General features: G+C 34.9%; 1 protein-coding gene across 1 annotated transcript in view; it reads right to left on the bottom strand.

The window, feature by feature from the left end:
- Positions 1-355: 355 nt before the first annotated feature.
- Snx27 (sorting nexin 27) overlaps positions 356-24,396 on the bottom strand; it is a 60,476-nt gene continuing 36,435 nt past the window's right edge. The window contains exons 3-8 of the mRNA XM_067786287.1: positions 20,795-20,897; positions 14,973-15,055; positions 14,261-14,906; positions 14,006-14,195; positions 12,786-12,964; positions 356-3,113 (exon numbers count right to left, since the gene is read on the bottom strand). Coding sequence (XP_067642388.1) covers positions 3,045-3,113; positions 12,786-12,964; positions 14,006-14,195; positions 14,261-14,906; positions 14,973-15,055; positions 20,795-20,897 — 1,270 coding nt within the window. The 3' untranslated portion in view covers positions 356-3,044. The remainder of the gene's footprint in view (positions 3,114-12,785; positions 12,965-14,005; positions 14,196-14,260; positions 14,907-14,972; positions 15,056-20,794; positions 20,898-24,396) is intronic.

The raw sequence follows: 24,396 nt of genomic DNA on the forward strand, positions 1-24,396 counted from the left end.
TTTTTTATGTGGATAAAAATTGTCAAAAATCAATGGGAATTTTAAGAAGCATCCAAGACGAATCTAAACAAGGTGATGGCAAGGCGAATTCAACCCAATTCGCCGTGTAGAAACATGTAAAGTCAAAAGAAAATTTGCATTGAAATGGATCAACTTACATATTGTTGTATGAAGGCGTTGTATAGAAAATAATCAAGAAGAAGCAATCAACATAGAAGCAAATTCGCCTTGGAAGCATCGATATACTGAACTGCATTCTCAAAAACTTTTCAGAAATTCTAAATAAATATTTGGAGAAAAACGAACTTTTAGATTTGTTCGAAAACGTTTCCGAATTATACAATTCAATAAAGTGTTTGTTTTAATAAAAGGAAATAACTCATTTTTTGTATTTAGGATATTGTAAGGATAGCTCTTTTTTGAATTTTTTTAGGCGCATAAGTGTGTTTAATGGTTGCTACATTAGTCAGGTCTTATTTATAAAAAAAAAATAAAAAAAACATATTTTAATAATAAATAAATATATAAACATATTTCAAATGAGTTTTTTTTAGAGAGATCCGAATCGTGAATCGCAAATTAAATTTAAGAAGGCTTTACCTTTCCAGGATAAATTCAAGTTTTTTGCTGTACAAGAGCATTTATTTCTCAAAAAGAATTTGTGTGAAAAAATCAAAATTCAAATTTACCTCCTATTTTAACCATTTTACAACGCTAGTTAGGGTTTTTCAAACATGATTTTGAGCTGTAGTTTGGCTTCTGCTAAAGACTATAAGCATAAAACACTTAACAACGAAAAAATTTAATACAAAATTTTAATATAGCTTAAAATCACGATTGAGAAAACCTGACAAGCGTTGTCAGCTCGATAGAATAATGCCGTTAATTTTATCATAAATAGATCTCTGGTAGGTATTTTATTATTTGCCTTTTCTTAGGTAGTTTATTTTTCTAATATTTTTTATAAATTAAACTTAATATTTAATGTACTAAATATGAAATTTAAAAAAAATATGCTACGAAATTTTTTTCTTTTTTGATCACTTAGTGTGGTTAGAGTGGTAGTTAATTATTGTTGTTTTAATGAGATATTTTAAACATTGATTCAAGGGTCTCAAGTACTTGCTCTTATTCCAAAATATCAATAAAAGTTTAAGATAAACATTTTGCCTGATAGTTTTTGGCAACGCCACTTTCTCAATTTCTAATATATCTTCACTTATTTTGTAGTTTCCACATAGTATTATAATATTCGAGTCTTTTCAAATCTTCTGCACAATTAATAAATAATCATAAATGTGCCACCAAAGTGGTCGGAAAAGACTCAGTAAGGTTTTTTTTTGTTAAAATCTAATCTTTCAAATGTTATGTGGCTCGTACATTGAACTTAATTGATATGCCAATATGAAGATGTGAAAATTATTATTTCTCCATTAAGACATAATGCACAATGCGTAGTAAATAATACTCTTGTACATTGTATATCAATATTAAAATAAAGAAACATCGATTATGCCAAGCATCACCGACACATTGGGTCATATGTATAAGCCAGTGAACACTCTTTTCAATAGTATTTACTTTACATTTCAAATTAATTTCAAATTCTAAAAGAAGTCTTCACTTTATAAATCTGACCCATGAAATGGTCTTAACTGACGTCAATAAACTCGTTTGATATTATTAAGGAATGCCAGTTACGGAACGATTTTGTTACTATATACATACTATGTATGTTTTAAACAATAATTAACAATTTTATGGCCACCTTTATGGTTTCTGCTAACAGAATATATTATTATAAACTTAAAACAAAATATCACTGAATTCTCAAGTTATGGAATTGTCCAGAAGAATAAATTTTAAAATTTTTGTTTCTTATAAACTAAAATTATATTTTATTCAGTTTGTTCGTTTATTAACATGCTGAATTTAATTCATTTAAAACTTATATACACATGTTCAAATATTACTATTTATCATCTACAAATGGATGCAATCCTTTTAACCAAATTTTATTTATTATTCAACTTTTGGGCGACACCATTTGCATTAGTTTTTTTTTTATAACTTTTTGTGACACAACTATGTATGTATCTTTAACGTTTTTTAGAGGACTTCTTGAATTTTTAAACAGGATAGTAGATTATCTTAAAAATATGAATTTTTCCTCGATGAAGTTTATTTAATTCAAACAATTATTATTTCAGTATTGTTCGGAATCGCTTTTTAAAGCAGCATTTAAATTCTGTTTTTTTGTGTTTTTGCAGTTTTAATTTTCTGAGCAGAGTTCTTAGCTTGATCCTTAAAAATTGACAACTATTTTAACTTTAATTTCTTATAGATTCTTAAAATCGATTTTAATGACTGACATCATGTACTATAAGCTATTGAATTTGTGATTGTAGGTGTGTGCAGATTCAATGGAAATGTTTTTTATTTGACGTAGCTTAGTGCTTTACATGTTTATATGTATGTAGTATATGTGTAGTTACAATTATGTTATGTACTAGTACATACATGTATATGTATATCGTTACGTGAATGAATAATATGATCATGTGAAAAAGTACTATGACCACTTTTTTTTCTAATTTAAATGGTTTTTACAAGACAGATAGTGCCCAGCAGGCGATAAATTATGTGTGGTTTTATAATGAATTTATTGTTATTGTTGTTGAAGCGATAAATTGTTCATTGCATTTATTATTCATTACCTTTTGTATGTTAAGCTCTAAATATTTTTACAATGTTTTTAATATTATTCGATATTATATTATCAGGAGTTGAAAGGGCCGTTTTTGAGTGTTGAGTTGTTTTTCAATAGTTAGAATGCTCTAAGTACAATCATAATTCTCTGTTAAGGTTTGAAGTGTAAAAAGTAAATGACCAAAATACTTGGAAAATATTTTAGCTTTTTAAATGTTCAGGATTTTCCGTTTACGAGTGCAAATGTAAAGAACAGAAAAATACAAAACAGCTTAAAATAATGTAAAACTGTGATAAAGCGCTGACCACGCTCAAGCGTAATGGCAGATTTTTTGCTAATCGCCAGTGTCCTCCCATTTTCGTTCCTCAAAGACTCGATCGAAACAGTCAGCTAAAAATGCATGCTGCAAATACAGAAAAACAGAAGGAATACAAAAATAAATAAACGGTTGTATATATATGTACATACAACGTTCTTATAAAAATGATTTACCATGAAAAAAGGAGCATTTGGATATTAAAAAAAATGCTATGTAAAATTTAGTGCATCCACCATTTTCTAATAAGATTACACCAACACACAAAAATATTTGTATGTTGTGCTATATACTATATGCTATATGTGAGTTTTCTTGGGTTCATTGTGGCAGGGAACCTTTCAACGTGCATTCTTTCAAAGCTACGCCAGCACAAAAATGTGTTCGGGCCTTTAGATTTAATTTGTATGAATGAGTTTACCTTAAGATTTTTTGAATATAAATAAATGTGTGTGTTGATATGATTTTCGGCACTTCAATATTATAATGATGTGAAAAGAAACGCGGCCGCCGTGGTGTGATGGTAGCGTTACCACACCGAAGATCCTAGATTCACGTCCCAGGCAAAGCAACATAAAAAGTTTAGAAACAAGTTTTCTCAATTAGAAGAAAATTTTCTAAGCGGTTGCCCCTCGGCAGTGTTTGGCAAGTACTCCGAGTGTATTTCTGCCATGAAAAGCTTCTAAGTGAAAACTCATCTGCCTTGCAGATGCCGTTCGGAGTCGGCATAAAAACAATTAGGTCCCAAAACAGATCAAAATGTCCACTTTAGAACTAATTAGTTTATTCGTACTTTTTCGTTGGCTCCGAACCGGTCCGAAATTCTACATGTTGCTTCTAGTACGATATTATCCCCTTTACCGATAGTTCCGAACTGTCCTACCCTAGCGGCGGTAGTAAAATTTGTATTTACTATCAAAGTACTACCGGTATCAGAGCCAAAACTGATCCCTGTCCTCAGAGCTAGACTATGATTGTTTCGTTCTTACTGAAACTTGGCTCAAAGAAAATTTTTTTATTTCGCAAGGATAGAGACTATGCTAAAACTAGTCGTAGTAGAGGTGGTGGTGTACTCATTGCTGCACGCAAAAACCTTCGAGCTTCATGCTTCAATTACATAACACTGACTTTATGCTGGAACAACTTTGCATTAAATTGCAAGACGCTTGAGGTTTTCTGTACATTTGTGTGCTTATTTACCGCCGAGCAGCTCTAATGCCTTATATAAGGCACATGTGGACAATATATTGACTCTGCATGATAAAATTGGGGACAATGAACTTTGTATCCTGGGGGATTTTAATATGGGTAATATTTCATGGAGTTCTTTGGATGGTAATGCCGTTCTAACTCCATCGAATGTTACTACTGTCTCTGATTTATACCTTATTGATAACTTTCAGTGTATAGATTTGGGTGTGTACTTTGATACCAAGCTGACTTTTACCACTCACATAAGCTATATAGTTTCTTAAGCGTGCGCGATGTTGGCTTTCATCCTTCGTAACTGCTAATCATTTTCAGATCCTTATACTCTTAGGCTCTTTGGTGAGATCGAGGTTGAGTATGCGATATTTGTTCGGAGATTTTTCATGCTGTTTATTTCAAGAGCTTGGAGTCGGTTTAGAGAGCTTGTGTGCGCTTTGCGTTGCGGTCAATGAACTTCGTAGACCCTGTATCATCATATCACTCTCGCTGTTTACTGATAAATCGTATATCACTGGACTCCAGGCGAACTCTATTGGCAATGTTGCTTGTCTTTGATATCGTTTCGTACTCAATTGACTGTTCTTACCTCCTCATGAAAATTCGTTTTAATGTATCCTCTCGTATCCTTCGTTGTAACGATTTGTTTTATATGGGTGTGGCTAGAACAGTTTATGCAATGAATGACCCCCCCCCCCCCTCCCTTAGGGCACGTTTACAGTTTAACGCTTATTCCTATTACTTGGCGTTTTATTTTAGTTGTAGTAAATTTACATTTAAGAATCTGCTCATTAGACACTTGTCATAAAGTTAACTATACTTCTTATATAAGCTATGTAAACTTGAAGTTTTGTATATTAACAGTCCGTAAACACCTTGTTTGTTGATTCAATAAATAAATGAATAAATAAACAAGTAAGAAAGGTTAAGTTTGGGTGTAACCGAACATTACATACTCAGTTGAGAGCTATGGTGGCAACATAAGGGAAAATAACCATGTAGGAAAATGAAGCGAGGGTAACCCTGGAATGTGTTTGTATGACATGTGTATCAAATGAAAGGTATTAAAGAGTATTTTAAGAGGGAGTGGGCCATAGTTCTATAGGTGGACGCCATTTAGGGATATCGCCATAAAGGTGGATCAGGGGTGACTCTAGAATGTGTTTGTGCGATATGGGTATCAAATTAAAGGTATTAATGAGGGTTTTAAAAGGGAGTGGTGGTAGTTCTATAGGTGGTCGCCTTTTCGAGATATCGCCATAAAGGTGGACCAGGGGTGACTCTAGAATGCGTTTGTACAATATGGGTATCAAACGAAAGGTGTTAATGAGTATTTTAAAAGGGCGTGGAGCTTAGTTCTATAGGTGGACGCCGTTTCGAGATATCGCCATAAAGGTGGACCAGGGGTGACCCTAGAATTTGTTTGTACGATATGGGTATCAAATTAAAGGTATTAATGAGGCTTTTAAAAGGGAGTGGTGGTAGTTGTATATGTGAAGGCGTTTTCCAGATATCGACCAAAATGTGGGCCAGGGTGACCTAGAACAGCATCTGTTGGATACCGCTAATATAATTATTTATATATATAATACCACGAACAGTATTCCTGCCAAGATTTCATGGGTTTTTTATTTCGCCCTGCAGAAAATTTTCATTTCATTCTACTTAATATGGTAGGTGTCACACCCATTTTACAAAGTTTTTTCTAAAGTTATATTTTGCGTCAAAAAACCAATCCAATCACCATGTTTCATCCCTTTTTTCGTATTTGGTATAGAATTATGGCATTTTTTCATTTTTCGAAATTTTCGATATGGGCGTGGTCGTCGGATTTCGCCCATTTTTAATACCAAGATAAAGTCAGTTCAAATAAGTACGATATATCGATTTTTGCTCAAGTTATCGTGTTAACGGCCGAGCGGAAGGACAGACGGTGGACTGTGTATAAAAACTGGGTGTGGCTTCAACCGATTTCGCCCTTTTTCACAGAAATAAGTTACCGTCCCAGAATCTAAGCCCCTACCAAATTTCACAAGGATTGGTAAATCTTTGTTCGACTTATTCGTCTTTGGTAATGAATTATCGCACTTTTTCGGTTTTTCGAAATTTTCGATATCGAAAAAGTGGGCGTGGTTATAGTCCGATATTGTTCATTTTAAATAGCGATCTGAGATGAGTGCTTAGGAACCTACATACCAAATTTCATCAAGATACCTCAAAATTTACTCAAGTTATCGTGTTAACGGACGGACGGACGGACGGACGGACATGGCTCAATCAAATTTTTTTTCGATCATGATGATTTTGATATATGGAAGTCTATATATATCTCATTTCCTTTATACCTGTACAACCAACCGTTATCCAATCAAAGTTAATATACTCTGTGAGCTCTGCTCAACTGAGTATAAACAAGTAAGAACGGGACTGTCTTCGGCTGTGCCGAAGACCTCATACCTTTCATGAATGGGGCTGAACAATAATCTTATCCCGTTCGTAATCTCCGAATAATCGGATGTATAAGATAAGAAATATATAGTGAACAGATCTACATACCTTAACGATTTTTAAGATAAATATAAAATAAAAAACAGGTAGGTAATTCGTGTGAGGATGCAAAGTTTCAGGTTTTTTGTGGTCTGCGTGTAAAAACTATGACTACAAATCACGTATTTCAAAAATATATGACGAAAACGTAACTATTTGATGAAATTTGATGAATTTTGAAGATTCTAGCCGTAAAAAAGGGGTCAAAATGACAGTTTATATGAAGTATATAATATATATACGACCGATCTCTATGATTTTTTCAGACAACAATATATGCTATATACGTAAGCATTTTGTGAAATTTGAAGCTTCTAACTGTTAAAACGGGGCAGAAATTGCGTAAAGTTTCTTATCTGAACAATCGGTTGTATGAGATATATACTATATATACAACCGATCTCTATGATTTTTTCAGACGACAATATATGTTATATACGTAAGCAATCAGTGAAATTTGAAGCTTATAGCTGTTAAAATGGGGTAGAAATTGCGAAAAGTTTCTTATCTGAACAATCGGTTGTATGAGATATATACTATATATACAACCGATCTCTATGATTTTTTCAGACAACAATATATGCTATATACATAACCAATCGGTGAAATTTGAAGCTTATAGCTGTTAAAATTGGGTAGAAATTGCGAAAAGTTTCTTATCTGAACAATTGGTTGTATGAGATATATACTATATATACAACCGATCTCTATAATTTTTTCAGACAACAATATATGCTATATAAGTAAATATTTGGTGAAATTTGAAGCTTCTAGCTGTTAAAATGGGGCTAAAATTTGCGAAATTATATATATATATACTATATATATATACTATATATACCACCATATATATACTATATATACCACCGATCTTTATGATTTTTTCAGACAACAATATATGCTATATACGTAAGCATTCGCTGAAATTTGAAGCCTCTAGCTCTTAAAATAGGGCAGTAATTACGAAAAGTTCCTTATCTGAACAATCGGTTGTGGGGGATATATACTATATATACGACCGATCTCATCAATTTTTTCAGGCAACAATATGTGCAATATACGAAAGTATATGGTGAAGTTTGAAGCTTCAATCTGTTAAATTGGGTAAGATATTACAAAAATCCTCTTTTTCTGAAAAATCGGTTGTATGGAGGATATATGCTATAGTGGTCCGATCCGGTCGGTTCCGACAAATGTCTAATCGGACACCCAAATACACCTGCTCACCAAATTTTATCAAGATATCTCAAAAATTGAGGGACTAGTTTGCATACAAACAGACAGACGGACAGACGGACAGACGGACATGGCTAAATCAACTCAGCTCTTCAACCTGATTATTTCGGTATACTTAATGGTGGGTCTATCTATTTTCCTTTAAGGACTTACAATTTTCGGTTTCGTGACGAAATTAATATACCATTTCATTTTCATGAAAGGTATAAAAACAGGTAGGTAATTCGTGTGAGGATGCAAAGTTTCAGGTTTTTTGTGGTCTGCGTGTAAAAACTATGACTACGAATCACGTATTTCAAAAATATATGACGAAAACGTAACTATTTGATGAAATTTGATGAATTTTGAAGATTCTAGCCGTAAAAAAGGGGTCAAAATGACAGTTTATATGAAGTATATAATATATATACGACCGATCTCTATGATTTTTTCAGACAACAATATATGCTATATACGTAAGCATTTTGTGAAATTTGAAGCTTCTAACTGTTAAAACGGGGCAGAAATTGCGTAAAGTTTCTTATCTGAACAATCGGTTGTATGAGATATATACTATATATACAACCGATCTCTATGATTTTTTCAGACGACAATATATGTTATATACGTAAGCAATCAGTGAAATTTGAAGCTTATAGCTGTTAAAATGGGGTAGAAATTGCGAAAAGTTTCTTATCTGAACAATCGGTTGTATGAGATATATACTATATATACAACCGATCTCTATGATTTTTTCAGACAACAATATATGCTATATACATAACCAATCGGTGAAATTTGAAGCTTATAGCTGTTAAAATGGGGTAGAAATTGCGAAAAGTTTCTTATCTGAACAATTGGTTGTATGAGATATATACTATATATACAACCGATCTCTATAATTTTTTCAGACAACAATATATGCTATATAAGTAAACATTTAGTGAAATTTGAAGCTTCTAGCTGTTAAAATGGGGCTAAAATTTGCGAAATTATATATATATATACTATATATATATACTATAACAATTGTTTTTGTTTTTATCGGCCTATTGATAAATGATTCAGGTTCGATTCGAGCTCAAGGCCAGAACAATAATTTTTTCTAATGATAATTATTGTTATTTTTTAATTTTTCTAAATTTGAAAAATTGTATTTTGTTTTTGGAATAGTAAGTAGAAAATTTTTCAGACAACCTGCCATAGCTGCGCAGATAGATCCATTTCGAAGGGTGCTAAGCCTTCATCATCAGTACGCTTTAGGCATGCTGCGCTAACCATTTAGCTATACAGCGGTGGTTTGTTTGACTGGCAAATTTGCTACTTCTATTCCTTTTTACCAACTATATTTATTCAGTGTTGCGCCATCTGGTGCAAATCACTGATAATGCTGGATTTTTTGTTTATTGTCAATTACTTTGTCTGACATTCCAAGTGCTCATGGTTTATTAACAATTGTTTTTGTTTTTATCGGCCTATTGATAAATGATTCAGGTTCGATTCGAGCTCAAGGCCAGAACAATAATTTTTTCTAATGATAATTATTGTTATTTTTTAATTTTTCTAAATTTGAAAAATTGTATTTTGTTTTTGGAATAGTAAGTAGAAAATTTTTCAGACAACCTGCCATAGCTGCGCAGATAGATCCATTTCGAAGGGTGCTAAGCCTTCATCATCAGTACGCTTTAGGCATGCTGCGCTAACCATTTAGCTATACAGCGGTGGTTTGTTTGACTGGCAAATTTGCTACTTCTATTCCTTTTTACCAACTATATTTATTCAGTGTTGCGCCATCTGGTGCAAATCACTGATAATGCTGGATTTTTTGTTTATTGTCAATTACTTTGTCTGACATTCCAAGTGCTCATGGTTTATTAACAATTGTTTTTGTTTTTATCGGCCTATTGATAAATGATTCAGGTTCGATTCGAGCTCAAGGCCAGAACAATAATTTTTTCTAATGATAATTATTGTTATTTTTTAATTTTTCTAAATTTGAAAAATTGTATTTTGTTTTTGGAATAGTAAGTAGAAAATTTTTCAGACAACCTGCCATAGCTGCGCAGATAGATCCATTTCGAAGGGTGCTAAGCCTTCATCATCAGTACGCTTTAGGCATGCTGCGCTAACCATTTAGCTATACAGCGGTGGTTTGTTTGACTGGCAAATTTGCTACTTCTATTCCTTTTTACCAACTATATTTATTCAGTGTTGCGCCATCTGGTGCAAATCACTGATAATGCTGGATTTTTTGTTTATTGTCAATTACTTTGTCTGACATTCCAAGTGCTCATGGTTTATTAACAATTGTTTTTGTTTTTATCGGCCTATTGATAAATGATTCAGGTTCGATTCGAGCTCAAGGCCAGAACAATAATTTTTTCTAATGATAATTATTGTTATTTTTTAATTTTTCTAAATTTGAAAAATTTTATTTTGTTTTTGGAATAGTAAGTAGAAAATTTTTCAGACAACCTGCCATAGCTGCGCAGATAGATCCATTTCGAAGGGTGCTAAGCCTTCATCATCAGTACGCTTTAGGCATGCTGCGCTAACCATTTAGCTATACAGCGGTGGTTTGTTTGACTGGCAAATTTGCTACTTCTATTCCTTTTTACCAACTATATTTATTCAGTGTTGCGCCATCTGGTGCAAATCACTGATAATGCTGGATTTTTTGTTTATTGTCAATTACTTTGTCTGACATTCCAAGTGCTCATGGTTTATTAACAATTGTTTTTGTTTTTATCGGCCTATTGATAAATGATTCAGGTTCGATTCGAGCTCAAGGCCAGAACAATAATTTTTTCTAATGATAATTATTGTTATTTTTTAATTTTTCTAAATTTGAAAAAGGAATAGAAGTAGCAAATTTGCCAGTCAAACAAACCACCGCTGTATAGCTAAATGGTTAGCGCAGCATGCCTAAAGCGTACTGATGATGAAGGCTTAGCACCCTTCGAAATGGATCTATCTGCGCAGCTATGGCAGGTTGTCTGAAAAATTTTCTACTTACTATTCCAAAAACAAAATACAATTTTTCAAATTTAGAAAAATTAAAAAATAACAATAATTATCATTAGAAAAAATTATTGTTCTGGCCTTGAGCTCGAATCGAACCTGAATTATATATACTATATATACCACCATATATATACTATATATACCACCGATCTTTATGATTTTTTCAGACAACAATATATGCTATATACGTAAGCATTCGCTGAAATTTGAAGCCTCTAGCTCTTAAAATAGGGCAGTAATTACGAAAAGTTCCTTATCTGAACAATCGGTTGTGGGGGATATATACTATATATATGACCGATCTCATCAATTTTTTCAGGCAACAATATGTGCAATATACGAAAGTATATGGTGAAGTTTGAAGCTTCAATCTGTTAAATTGGGTAAGATATTACAAAAATCCTCTTTTTCTAAAAAATCGGTTGTATGGAGGATATATGCTATAGTGGTCCGATCCGGTCGGTTCCGACAAATGTCTAATCGGACACCCAAATACACCTGCTCACCAAATTTTATCAAGATATCTCAAAAATTGAGGGACTAGTTTGCATACAAACAGACAGACGGACAGACGGACAGACGGACAGACGGACATGGCTAAATCAACTCAGCTCTTCAACCTGATTATTTCGGTATACTTAATGGTGGGTCTATCTATTTTCCTTTAAGGACTTACAATTTTCGGTTTCGTGACGAAATTAATATACCATTTCATTTTCATGAAAGGTATAAAAATAAAAAGGCATACTCGAAGTCAATGCTCCTTAAAACTGGTAGCAGTTTTTTGTTGGTGGTGCATTTCTCAAATATATGTTAAATATTATTTGGCACTTTAGGTAGGGTCTGAATCACTAATTACTGACTTCCCTTATTATGAAGGTTAAAATAAGAAAAATTGTATTGGGTCTGAGATTTCGCAAAGTTATCGACATTTTAAACAAGAAAACTGTGTTTAATTTTTGATTTCCTCTTGTTCTGAGCTGTTTGAATTCTTTTTTTGAATATTATATTGCGCAAAACCTTGAAAAAAAGCAGGCATGCTTAACGAACGAAACGATATCATTTCGTTACGATAATCAACGCTAATAAACGAAACGAAGTCACTTCGTTTCGTTTATTAACGTTAAGAACGTCAAATTAACGGTAATTTGACGATCTTAACGTTAATAAACGAAACGAAGTGATTTCGTTCCGTTTATTAGCGTTGATTATCGTAACGAAATGATATCGTTTCGTTCGTTAAGCATGCCTGAAAAAAAGCATGGCCGGCCAGAAGAGAGACCGGTTATAACTTATATACAGGCCTATTTTGTGTGTAAAAATCGCACAGTTATGATATTGAGGGTGTTGTCAAATATCTTTGCTATGAACATTTATACATATGAAGAAATATTAAAAACACAAATCAGATAAAAATATGTTGTTTCTGGGCATATAGTAAAATTTTAACAGGAATAATTTCGTACAACATTTAAACCTGTTATATTCCTCACAACAGGTCGTTTTGGCAGTTAATTTTGAAAGTAAAAATGAAATGGATTTGAAAACTCACTAGACGGTTACAATTTTCCAGAGAAATTTACATAAGCAAATGTTTTTAGAGGTTCACTTAGACAGAATCTTTGTACATAAAATGTATCTCAGCGGGCCCTTAACGTAACTTTGATACATAAAATACGAGTTCTCTAAATACAGAAAGGCAACGTTTCAAAAAAGAAAAAGAAGGAAACAAAATGTCTGCTAATATAGAATACAATATGCACTTACATATGGCGTATATACTTTCACCCAACGCGTTGGTTTATCTAGACGATTATATTGAAAACAGAATGACATCGACTCTTCGTCACTCTCCCAACGAGTTATACTCTCCCAAGATAGTTCGACTGTTTGCGCTTCCAGTGAGCCATCTTCTCGGCAAGCAAGCAAACGAAAACTTTTCATACCTATTAATATGCATATAAAAGAAATAATGTTAGTTATTAATAAAAACGGGTCAGGCTTAAAAGCTAATATTGCTAAGGCTGAAAATGTTCCAAGAACCTATGACCACGAAACCAATTTCAAACCAGATAGTTTTATCAGGAAAGAGAAGTACAATAACGATAAGAAAAATTACAGTAACTTGTAAATAAAAACTAAATCACATGAGAACGGCTAAAACATTTTGGCCGTCCGATTTTGTTTATACAATTTGAAACACGGGGCAAGTGTTGATAAAAATTATCTATGAATATAAATGGAACATGAACAGAGGACACACCTAATTATAAATTATCACCGATATCATCTAATGGTAGGCCCAGGATGTAAGCAGTTTGAAAAAGTGGTGATTTTTAGTTGGCATCGTAAGGGCCTCTTGTGGTCGCCTCAAGCTTTGTATTTAAATCAGTTATCTATAAGACTAAGGGCCGTTTTCTCATCTGAACTTTAAGATTTATTCGGCCTATAAAAACATGTTTGTTGTTGTTATAGCGATAAGGACAGTCCCCGAAGGTTTTTGTGAGTGTTATCGATGTTGATGGTGTTTTTCCGTATATAGATCCGGTACGTTCTGGTCACAAGCACTTCAAGGAAGTAGCCCGACAATCTCGGGTAGTATGACCACATGGAACCTTCTAGGCCATCCCGCCCTCCTCCCCCCTAGATCGATGAGGAACTTGGGGTCGCCAGAGCCTCGGCTGCTAAAGAAACAGGATTCGCCACGGGTAGGTGAGGTTGACAATTGGTTGGAGAAGCTATAAATTGTGCTGGCAATCTCTTGAAAGGGTTGCGCCATACAACCCCTTGAATCAGTTTGGTATTTTATTCGCCTCTTACGATAGGCATAGCTGCCGCGGGTATATTCTGAGCCCCTTAACCTGATGGGGGAAATACATTTTTTTATCAAAACTTTTATTTATAGGTCATATAAACTTAAAAGTTGTGAGAATAAACTTAAAGGTTGAGAAAACAACCCTAAAATTGTATTATTATCGGCTACATACCTACAGCCGGTACTACGTGTCCTTCTTTGCGACTATCACAGGAACAATGCGGAAAGACGACATCGCCATAGCCGGGTAGCGTGCGTGCCAACGCCAAATACTCTGATGCTTTTTTTGCATCTTGTAAGGCTTTTAACTCATAAAGTCGGCCTTCCGCGCGTATATTTCCCCGATTTACTTCGTCCACGGCCTAGATAAATAATAAGTATCTTAATAGTAATGTAAGCCACATTTTAATATTTTTATATTTAGTACCTGATAGAAAATAAATTTTGCCGCTTGTTCACCATCGGGTAGGCTAAGCTCTCTACTCACAGAGAACAACCAACGTCGCACACACAGACATGTACTCGAGGCAGTACTGTAGTTTTGCACATAAAGCTGATGCGGTATCTCATGTGGCTGCAACTTTCGTTCAAAGTTATATTCGACAATCTCAAAAAGGTAGAAATATTGTTGGGTGTATGATGTAAAATTCGCCCGCGGTACCAATAGGTCCCACACTATTTGTGCATTGGCCGATTTTCGTACCGATACAGTTGTAACTTCATGATCGGGCAGCATTACTTTGATATCGACTGGTGATGCGGATATATCATCCTCAGAGTCGGTGAGAAAGTCTTGCACCGCATCACTCTCAGCAATGACACGCACCGCACATACCTTCTCTAAGTACTGTTCAAGACCACGTCGCCGTGTGTCTAATTGTTGTTCGCTCAATTGGAATGGCCATTTACCAGGTAATTTAGGAAAATTAAATCCAGCAAACTCCTTTCTTAATATTGAATGAAGATTTGAAAATTCACGATATCGACGAGAACACAATTGACGTCCAGCCATGTGTATATTAAATACGATATAACGTTCACCATTGCGATTCACGATGCTATAGTCAGGAATGCTACAAATTAATCAGATGATTAAGTGAAATATATGTAGATCGTAAATGTATAAATATATAAATTACCTAATAGGCAAAGATCTTTTGTCGGAGTAGTCAATATATGAGTACCCACTCTGATCTTCCTGAGGTTCAAGCCTTTCTGCCTCCTTTAATATCGAAAGAATAAAATAAAAGAAAAAAGATATAATTTAGCACATGCTTGTGTTTGTATGTACATATGTAAATCATAGGCTTTTCACATTTGGTTTTGCATAACAGTTCCCCCCTCAAACATATTTGGAGCGCTTCTAATTTTAGAGTTTGAAATATGTAAGAAACTCCAGTTAAAGTTAACAAGAATCCACCCCATCCCTAAGTTTAGTAGAAACACTTTATTTTGCAAGGTTTAGCTCCAGTCAACTTTAACTGAAGTTAAATGCATTGTAAACCTTAACAAGTAGCGCAACTAACAGCTGATCGGTCAAAATTAGGGTAATTCTATACGACAACACACTCTTAATACACGTCCAAAAAAAAAAACGCGTTTTGGTGCCAGGATCGCGAAGCCGGAAACGGAAAACAAAAATTTTAAGTCGTTCAAAAGATATTAACGAAAAACCGAAAAATGACCCCTAGTCTCTGAAACCGGCGGTGTGATCCATATTATCTTTGCGCAGAAAACTTTTCTGCGTTGGCGGCCTTCGGCCGCGCCTATAAAATATTACCTTGGTCGATCCACCAATGGGGTGGGATCAAAATTAAATCCGTTCAAAATCTCTTTGTACACAAATTTTTTTTTCTGTGTACAACAACATTACAACAACCACATGAAAAGTTGCAATATCTTTTGCAAATATCTCTTCACAACCTTTTTTATTTTCGTTTTAGGATTCGCGAATATGAGTCCAAAACGCGTCCTTTGACAGTCGTTCTCTCGATATTTTCAGATGTGTATTAAGAGTGTCATGCTGTCGTATAGAATTACCAAAATTAGCACACACACACGAACATCACTAATGGCCATATTACAAAAATCTTTTAGAAAATTAAGTTGAATATTTAAACATACATAAACTTTGGGTCACCTTATTTGCAGTAATTAAAAGAGAAATTTTGCTTATATTTAATTATTTAGTTACTCTTTTAAATTTTATCTGTAATATTGATACAAAGATTGAAGCTATGCAATGATGCAATGCAACTCTGTTCATCTTGCTGTCCTTCATTTCACTTCATTCGACTGCCTTCTTTTACTGCCTTCCACTCAATTCGCTACATAACCTCAATTTAAGCTGCCAAACTATGTATGTATATAGTAAACAATGGTTTAATGTTTGCTGGGTTGCTGATTAACTGCTAATAGCGTTGATTCTTCACATTGTGCATTTTTAAATGGCGTAGTAAATGCATAGCCGTATTATAAAAATAACTTATGAATTTACAAATGCAATGACGTCAGATTATTCGCACAAATCCTAAACTCCCCTTGTGAAATATCGCTACTGTGTACATATTTTAAAATTTTATTTTGATACATATTGCGGCGATTATTAGCATTTCTAACATCACTATGCTGTTATTAAGTAAATGCACAACAATAATAAAGCAAGCTGTCATACTTATGTACATGAATAGATCATAGCAAGCAGCCACACATACACATAACAATCACACATCATGTTATCATCAGCTAAGAGCAGAAGTTGTTACTCACAAATACACACGCATATAGCTAAATAACCAAGTATCAGATACAACTGTTTCAGAAGGCATGTTCGTGAAAAATCTAGACCTTGGGAGAAATATGTTTGATTTAAACACGCTATCAGTCAATTACGCGATAATTTTAATTGTGAAGTAGAGTTGTAAATGAAGACCATTTTGTCATACTGAATATTGGAGTTATTTATTCTACAGTTCAGCGATTCTAACGTTAATAGAAGGTGCATAATAATCAGAAATCCCCCAAAAATTCATTACAATATTAACACAATTATGCCCAGTTTTCCAGTGCGAGTTTAAACTTCAGTTAAAGTTGATTAGAGTTTAACCTTGCCACACAAATGCGACAACACAAAATTTTGCTGCTTATCTCAGCTTAAGCGGCCGAAGTGGCAGGGTTGAACACTAGTCAGCTTTAACTGGAGTTTAAGCTGAAAACCCGAGCATAAAAAGAACAGACTACCTAGTTCCCTACCTAGGCTAACTAGCGTTCCATTGAGTCATCGAGCTCTGGATCACGACCAAATCTCATTGGAATGATCCGGATCAGTACTATGAGAGTTGGCAGCGCTCAACCAATGTGTTCACATAATAGGGTACCAGGTATTTTCAACCTTTATTCCCCGAATCGCTCCATAAAATTTTACATAAGAAGTTAAAACAAACTATCAAACTAATAACTAGTATTATTCGTTCTTTAAACCATGCACAAATGCGATACTTTTTCCATATAAAATTGTATGGGATTTTGCACTTAAAAATGCTAGAGTACTAATGCTTAACAAAATGGTCGGCAGTTTTATCACGTCCGAAAATGTCTCGAGAGGTACCAAATGAAGCGTTTTGAACTAAATGAAATATTAAACATTTCAATTCTGTCAGGAGCTTTGTGCAAAAAGCAATTGCACATTATGTTGTGGTTCTTGTATTTTTATACTCATCTAAGCAGAGCTCACAGAGTATATTAATTTTGTTCGCATAACGTAACGGCATAAACTAATCGAGATAGATATAGACTTCTGTATATCAAAATGATCTGGGCGAAAAAAGAAATTCATTTAGCCATGTCCGTCCGTCCGTCTGTCTGCCCGTGAACACGATAACTTGAGTAAATTTTGAGGTATCTTAATGAAATTTGTTAAGTAAGTTCCTGGGCAATCAGATCGCTTTTAAAATGAACGAAATCGGACTGTAACCACGCCCACTTTTTCGATATCGAAAATTTCGAAAAACCGAAAAAGTGCGATAATTCATTACCAAAGACGGATAAAGCGATGAAACTTGGTAGGTGGGTTGACCTTATGACGCAGAATATGAAATTAGTAAAATTTTGGACAATGGGCGTGGCACCGCCCACTTCTAATAGGAGGTAATTTACAAGTTTTGCAAGCTGTAATTTGGCAGTCGTTGAAGATATCATGATGTTAGTCCTATTACTATATGTGCGCTAAAAAAAAATTTGCAAAATCGGATGACGAACACGCCCAATTTAAAAAAAAAATTTTTAAGTCAAATTTTACCAAAAAATTTAATATCTTTACAGTATATAAGTAAATGTCAAGATTAAACTCCAGTAATGGTATGGTGCAACAGAATACAAAAATAAAAGACAATTTTAAAATGGGCGTGGCTGCGCCCTTTTTCATTTAATTTGTCTAGAATATTTTTAATGCCATAAGTCGAACAAAAATTCACCAATCCTTGTGAAATTTGGTAAGGGCATAGCTATGACGATAACGGTTTTCTGTGGAAATGGTGAAATCGGTTGAAGCTACGCCCAGTTTTTATACACAGTCGACCGTCTGTCCTTCCGCTCGACCGTTAACACGATAACTTGAGCAAAAATCGATATATCTTTACTAAACTTAGTAGTGATGGGTTGTAGCGGCCGCATTAGGTAGAAGCGCCGTTGGGCGCGAACAGCAGCGCACGGTTGATGTGGACTGCTGAGCAGCGTCGCTGCTAGAAGGTGGCGGAGGTACGTTTGAGTGAACCGCGGGACGTCATTGGACGTGAACAGCAGGGAGCCACAAAAGTTTTATAGAAGTTTCGGGGGCGACGAACGTTGGGTTCTAACCCAGAAGAGCCCGAACGATGCAATCATCTTTTACACGTGACACACTGACAAGAGTTAGACCGTCTAAGATAAATCCTTCTCCGAAATATGCAGCAGAACTACAGTCTGGGATCGGGGTTAGGTCCAATACCTTCCCGGAGCAGGACGGTATGGAGAATTCCAGCTGCAAGGGGCTGCTCCGAGGATGACAATTTCTGGGAGGGACGCAACAAATTAAATGTGGTTACACTAAAATGACGGCCCTTGGGCGGGAAAAAAATCGCGAGTCGCTCCAATACGAAGAACCGGCTGCCGTGGGAAGCATACGGTCGCCTGGTCTTAAAAAAACACACAAAATGCTGCAATCAGAATTGCCACCGGATGTCTCCTTATTACCCCCGAACACCATCTACCTAGTGAGGCCAAAGAGCTCAATATTAAAGAGCACAATGAAATGCTGAACAAACAGTTCTTGCTTAATTGTCACAAACCAGGACATCCTATCAAACAACTGCTTGATTTAGCACCGCCTCCAGGGCATAGCTATGACGATAACGGTTTTCTGTGGAAATGGTGAAATCGGTTGAAGCTACGCCCAGTTTTTATACACAGTCGACCGTCTGTCCTTCCGCTCGACCGTTAACACGATAACTTGAGCAAAAATCGATATATCTTTACTAAACTTAGTAGTGATGGGTTGTAGCGGCCGCATTAGGTAGAAGCGCCGTTGGGCGCGAACAGCAGCGCACGGTTGATGTGGACTGCTGAGCAGCGTCGCTGCTAGAAGGTGGCGGAGGTACGTTTGAGTGAACCGCGGGACGTCATTGGACGTGAACAGCAGGGAGCCACAAAAGTTTTATAGAAGTTTCGGGGGCGACGAACGTTGGGTTCTAACCCAGAAGAGCCCGAACGATGCAATCATCTTTTACACGTGACACACTGACAAGAGTTAGACCGTCTAAGATAAATCCTTCTCCGAAATATGCAGCAGAACTACAGTCTGGGATCGGGGTTAGGTCCAATACCTTCCCGGAGCAGGACGGTATGGAGAATTCCAGCTGCAAGGGGCTGCTCCGAGGATGACAATTTCTGGGAGGGACGCAACAAATTAAATGTGGTTACACTAAAATGACGGCCCTTGGGCGGGAAAAAAATCGCGAGTCGCTCCAATACGAAGAACCGGCTGCCGTGGGAAGCATACGGTCGCCTGGTCTTAAAAAAACACACAAAATGCTGCAATCAGAATTGCCACCGGATGTCTCCTTATTACCCCCGAACACCATCTACCTAGTGAGGCCAAAGAGCTCAATATTAAAGAGCACAATGAAATGCTGAACAAACAGTTCTTGCTTAATTGTCACAAACCAGGACATCCTATCAAACAACTGCTTGATTTAGCACCGCCTCCACGGGGACTAAGGGAACATCTCCTAAAGCACTATGACGGGATCCGGCACCTGCCAACACTGCCGTGTGATCCAGGCAAGCATAAGCAGGCCCTTAGCCAAATCCACACAGAATCGGTAAACGCCTTTGTCAGGACGCGCCCTGTGAACCCCGTTATTAATATGCAATATCTCACCCTTGCAGAAGAAGGAAGCACACTACCAAGGGAAACACGAGTCACCCTAGCCTAACTTCGTTCTGGATACTGTAACAGGTTAAACTCTTACTTGTCCAGAATCAACCCCGACATACGTAATGTATGTCATGCATGTGATGTGTTCCCACATGACACCAACCATCTTTTCAATTTTAATGTGGAACCTACGCCTCTAACACCCATCTCCCTGTTGAAACAGGATTTTGGTGACAACTTCTGAGTGGTCGTGCCCATTGAATGGGGCGAAGCACTGTTAAAGCTAAATCTTGAAGCTACTCAAAACTCCTATTTTCTTCATTTTCAAAATTTTTAAACAAAGCTTAAAGCTAAATCAAAATTTTTCATTAACTCTTCTCAAAATTTCGAAATTCGTTTACATAGTTTTCTCTATAGAATTGACTTAAGTTTTGTCCTAATTTAAGGAAAATGAATGAAAGAAGAGAATAGTAGATAAAAATTATTAAATATTTTAACTGCTACTTTTGTGATCATCACTGTAAATACCTAAATAAAACTATCACTTACTTGCTGCGTCACTGATATTACAGTTAATGTGAGGCAATCTCCACCAGATTTGATCAAATCTACCACTTGCTTGTGTGTAGCTCCCTCCACGCTGACACCATTTCTGAAAATTTATAAAGAATACAATGTCCATAATATCAACAATTATAAAAACGACAGAAGTGTTTAAATGCATTTCTTTAATATGAAAACTATTTGTGATCGCTATTTAATGTGAAATAAAAGAATAACATTTACGATTATCATAAACATTGACTTGTGCTTGCGAAGTCAGTTGTTTTTCTTGTTGCAGTACCTCTAAATATGTATGAGCTATGTATTTATGAAGAACACCGTCAATGTTACAAATAGTCAATTTCTCACATAATTTTATGATAATTATAAGCCATATTCGTGTCCAATTAATGGAATTATTCATTGAATCTCGAAATAGTCGAAAGAAATATCTGATAAATAAAATTTGCTAAGAAGTTAAGAAATTGACGTTCGTTTATTTAATGTAAAAGAACGATAAAGCACTTTACATAATATTGTAACGAATTTTTGGGAAATTCCGCTTATTCCAAACCTTCTGCTAACGTTCGAATCGCTAAACTGTTGAATAAATCACTCCAATATTCTGTATTGCAAAATGGTCTTTATTAGACTACGTTGGGAGTAGTACAATTATACTTCACAATTAAACTTCACTTCGCAACTGATAGCGTGTTTAAATCAAACTGATTGCTAACTACTCAGCTTGCGCTGCTTTTATATCTAGACGTTTCGCCTTCTAGAACAGCTGTATCTCCTGCTTGGTAATTGAGCTACATATATGCGTGTGTATGTGTGAGCAACTACTCCGACTGATGACCACAAGTGTGTGCGTGAATTATTCTTCCTCAGCTTTTATGTACGTGCGTAAATGGATTAAATTTATGTATTCATTTACACAAGAGTGGCAGCTTGCTTTATTGTTGTTGTGCCTTTATTTACTAACAGCTTAGTGATGCTAAAATTCGCCACAATATGAAAACAAAAACTGGTTATAATATATGATCTGTATTATGGAATTATATTATTATTCGGTCATTGAAGTACTTAAATTTATTTTCGATTTATGTCTCTTCAGTTTTTCATATAGATGCGTTTATCTCAATCTTATGCATTATGTGCAAAAGGGTGGGTCGATTTGTATGGACGAATGTTAACCCGATATCGCGCCATCGATTTTTCGATAGGATCTGGGCTCAGAAAAAAAAGTTCCACTACGCATACCCAAAAAAATATTGATTACTGTAAGAATTTTTGTTATAGTTTGAAAAACGTTTGAATTTTGTGTTGTAGATATATTGTAATTCTTTGTTTTTTAATTGTCAGAATTTTGAGAAAGTGTTTATGTAATTGTATTAAGTTTACGTTGGTATTGATGTAAGTACTCAATTTTTTGATGATTTGATGTACTTGATAACTGATTTTTAGTTGTTGTTATTGCTATATTGTTGAGGCTAAAAATAACTTAATAGCTGTTTGTAAAATATTGTCAATTATAATTATGTTTTTGGAAAAATTAGAATGAGGTTGAATGATAGTAGATGGCAACTTTGTGTGCACAATCATTCAAAAATTAAAAACTTGTATTATGCAGAATATATGTTCAATATATAATTGTACTCTGCATAATGTATGTCCAAGTTGTTGATAAGGAATGAAAAGTTGAGTCCGTTATTCGTTTGAAGTATATATGAAATTGTCATATGATTTTAATTTCAATATGAAATTGATAAATGTCAATAAAAATTATTTTAAGAAATTTTTAGAGATTTTTTAAAATAGATTATAGTAATTGAAAAAAAAAAATAAATGTAAGGCGCGATAACCTCCGAAGAGATCTAAGGCCGAGCTTCTCTTCCAATTTGCGTCGTGCTCCTCTTGATTTTCCCTACAAATTGGCCGGACGGGACCTACATGTTTTATGCCGACTCCGAACGGCATCTGCAAGGAAGATGAGTTTTCACTGAGAGCTTTTCATGGCAGAAATACACCCGGAGCGCTTGCCAAACACTGCCGAGGGCGACCCCACTTAGAAAAATTTTCTTCTAATTGAAAAACCTTATTTCTAAAATTTTGATGTTGCTTTCCCGGGGTTTGAACCAGGGATGGGCGTTATCAACAAATTTGAATAACCATTGACGAAAAAATAAAAAATAAATTTATTCAAGAAAACTTGAGTGATGAATAACATGTTTTTTTTTATTCAAGCATTTCTTGAATAAAGAATAACATTTTCTCGTTATTCAAAATATTCTGATTGATGATAACCGCTCATTCTTATTTTTGCAAAATTTGAATAAAGAGTTGAGTTATTATTCCTTATTTACAAAATATGGAATAACAATAAAATTTTAGTTTTTATTCAGTTATCCAAAAATAAAAAAATAAACCATCGAGATGCCCTGAAAATATACCCATATGCGTAAACAGTTCGTGTGTAGTTCTGAAGCTTCTTAGGGTAATATTGAGATGATTTTGGGGAGTATTCGTGGGGTTTTTTGGGGGCGGTTGATGGATAATTTCTGGGACACCCTGCGGATCCTCCCGGGGCCTATTGGGGTCCAGTCCAGGGGCTCCCGCGCGATCCTTCTAGGGTTCACCAAATAGTCAGGCCATTACACTGATACTATTAATTTTATGTGTTACATTTATTTTGATATTTTTTAAATTTTAATAAAGTTGAATTTTCAAAAACAAATTGTTGTATGTTATATGACTAGTTTAGTAGAATATTAGTGACAATTAAAAAATAAATGTCGTCGTAGACTAAAAGAAATGGTAAATTCGTAATGCCAAAATATATATATTTTGGAGTGAAAAAAAGATACAGTATGGTGGTTTAGATAATCACTAATCACACAGAAAGTTTGTGTCTTAAGTACGCCGTCTTCTTTAAAATATATCACAAAAGGGTGAAGAGTAGCTTGATTTTTTTGTCCAATGAAACGCTTGCACCTCATCTTGTACCATAAACGAATAATTCTCAGAAAAGTCAACTAATGTTATCCACTCTGTATTATCTTTAAAATTTTCCTTGAAATTCTTTAGGTACTCAGATTGTTTATTTGAAATAAAATGATGAGCGTTTAAAGCTATTAACTGTTCCTTGAATTTCTCAATTGTTTTTACTACAGTTACCAAATTGCAGCGATCAGTAGTTACCCATTGTTTAAAATGTATTTCAGATGAAAGTTCACATTCGTCGCATATGTCAGAATCAATAACATCAGTGCCTGGACATATTGTACAACGAGATAACATACAATCTTCACGCGATTAATCACAAACTATTTTCTTAAGTAATTCTTTGTATGTTTTATTAGCCTTGCACGCCATCAACATCAACTTCATATTTTGATGGATCAAAACAACACACACTGAACGTGTGCCACTTGCCCCAGCTAATATACAGTTCTTCGGACGCAGTGAAACAAATGACGAGAATCCTATCTTTAGCAGTGGATGTATTTGTTTAAATTTTTCATATATTTCTTTAAGATTTAATAGGATCAAACGTTTTTGTTCCTTAGACCTTACATTATTATCGTCACGTACAGTTATACAATCTC

Source organism: Eurosta solidaginis, chromosome 4 (genome assembly GCF_040869045.1).
Source record: "Eurosta solidaginis isolate ZX-2024a chromosome 4, ASM4086904v1, whole genome shotgun sequence".
NCBI classification, from domain to species: Eukaryota; Metazoa; Arthropoda; class Insecta; order Diptera; family Tephritidae; genus Eurosta; species Eurosta solidaginis.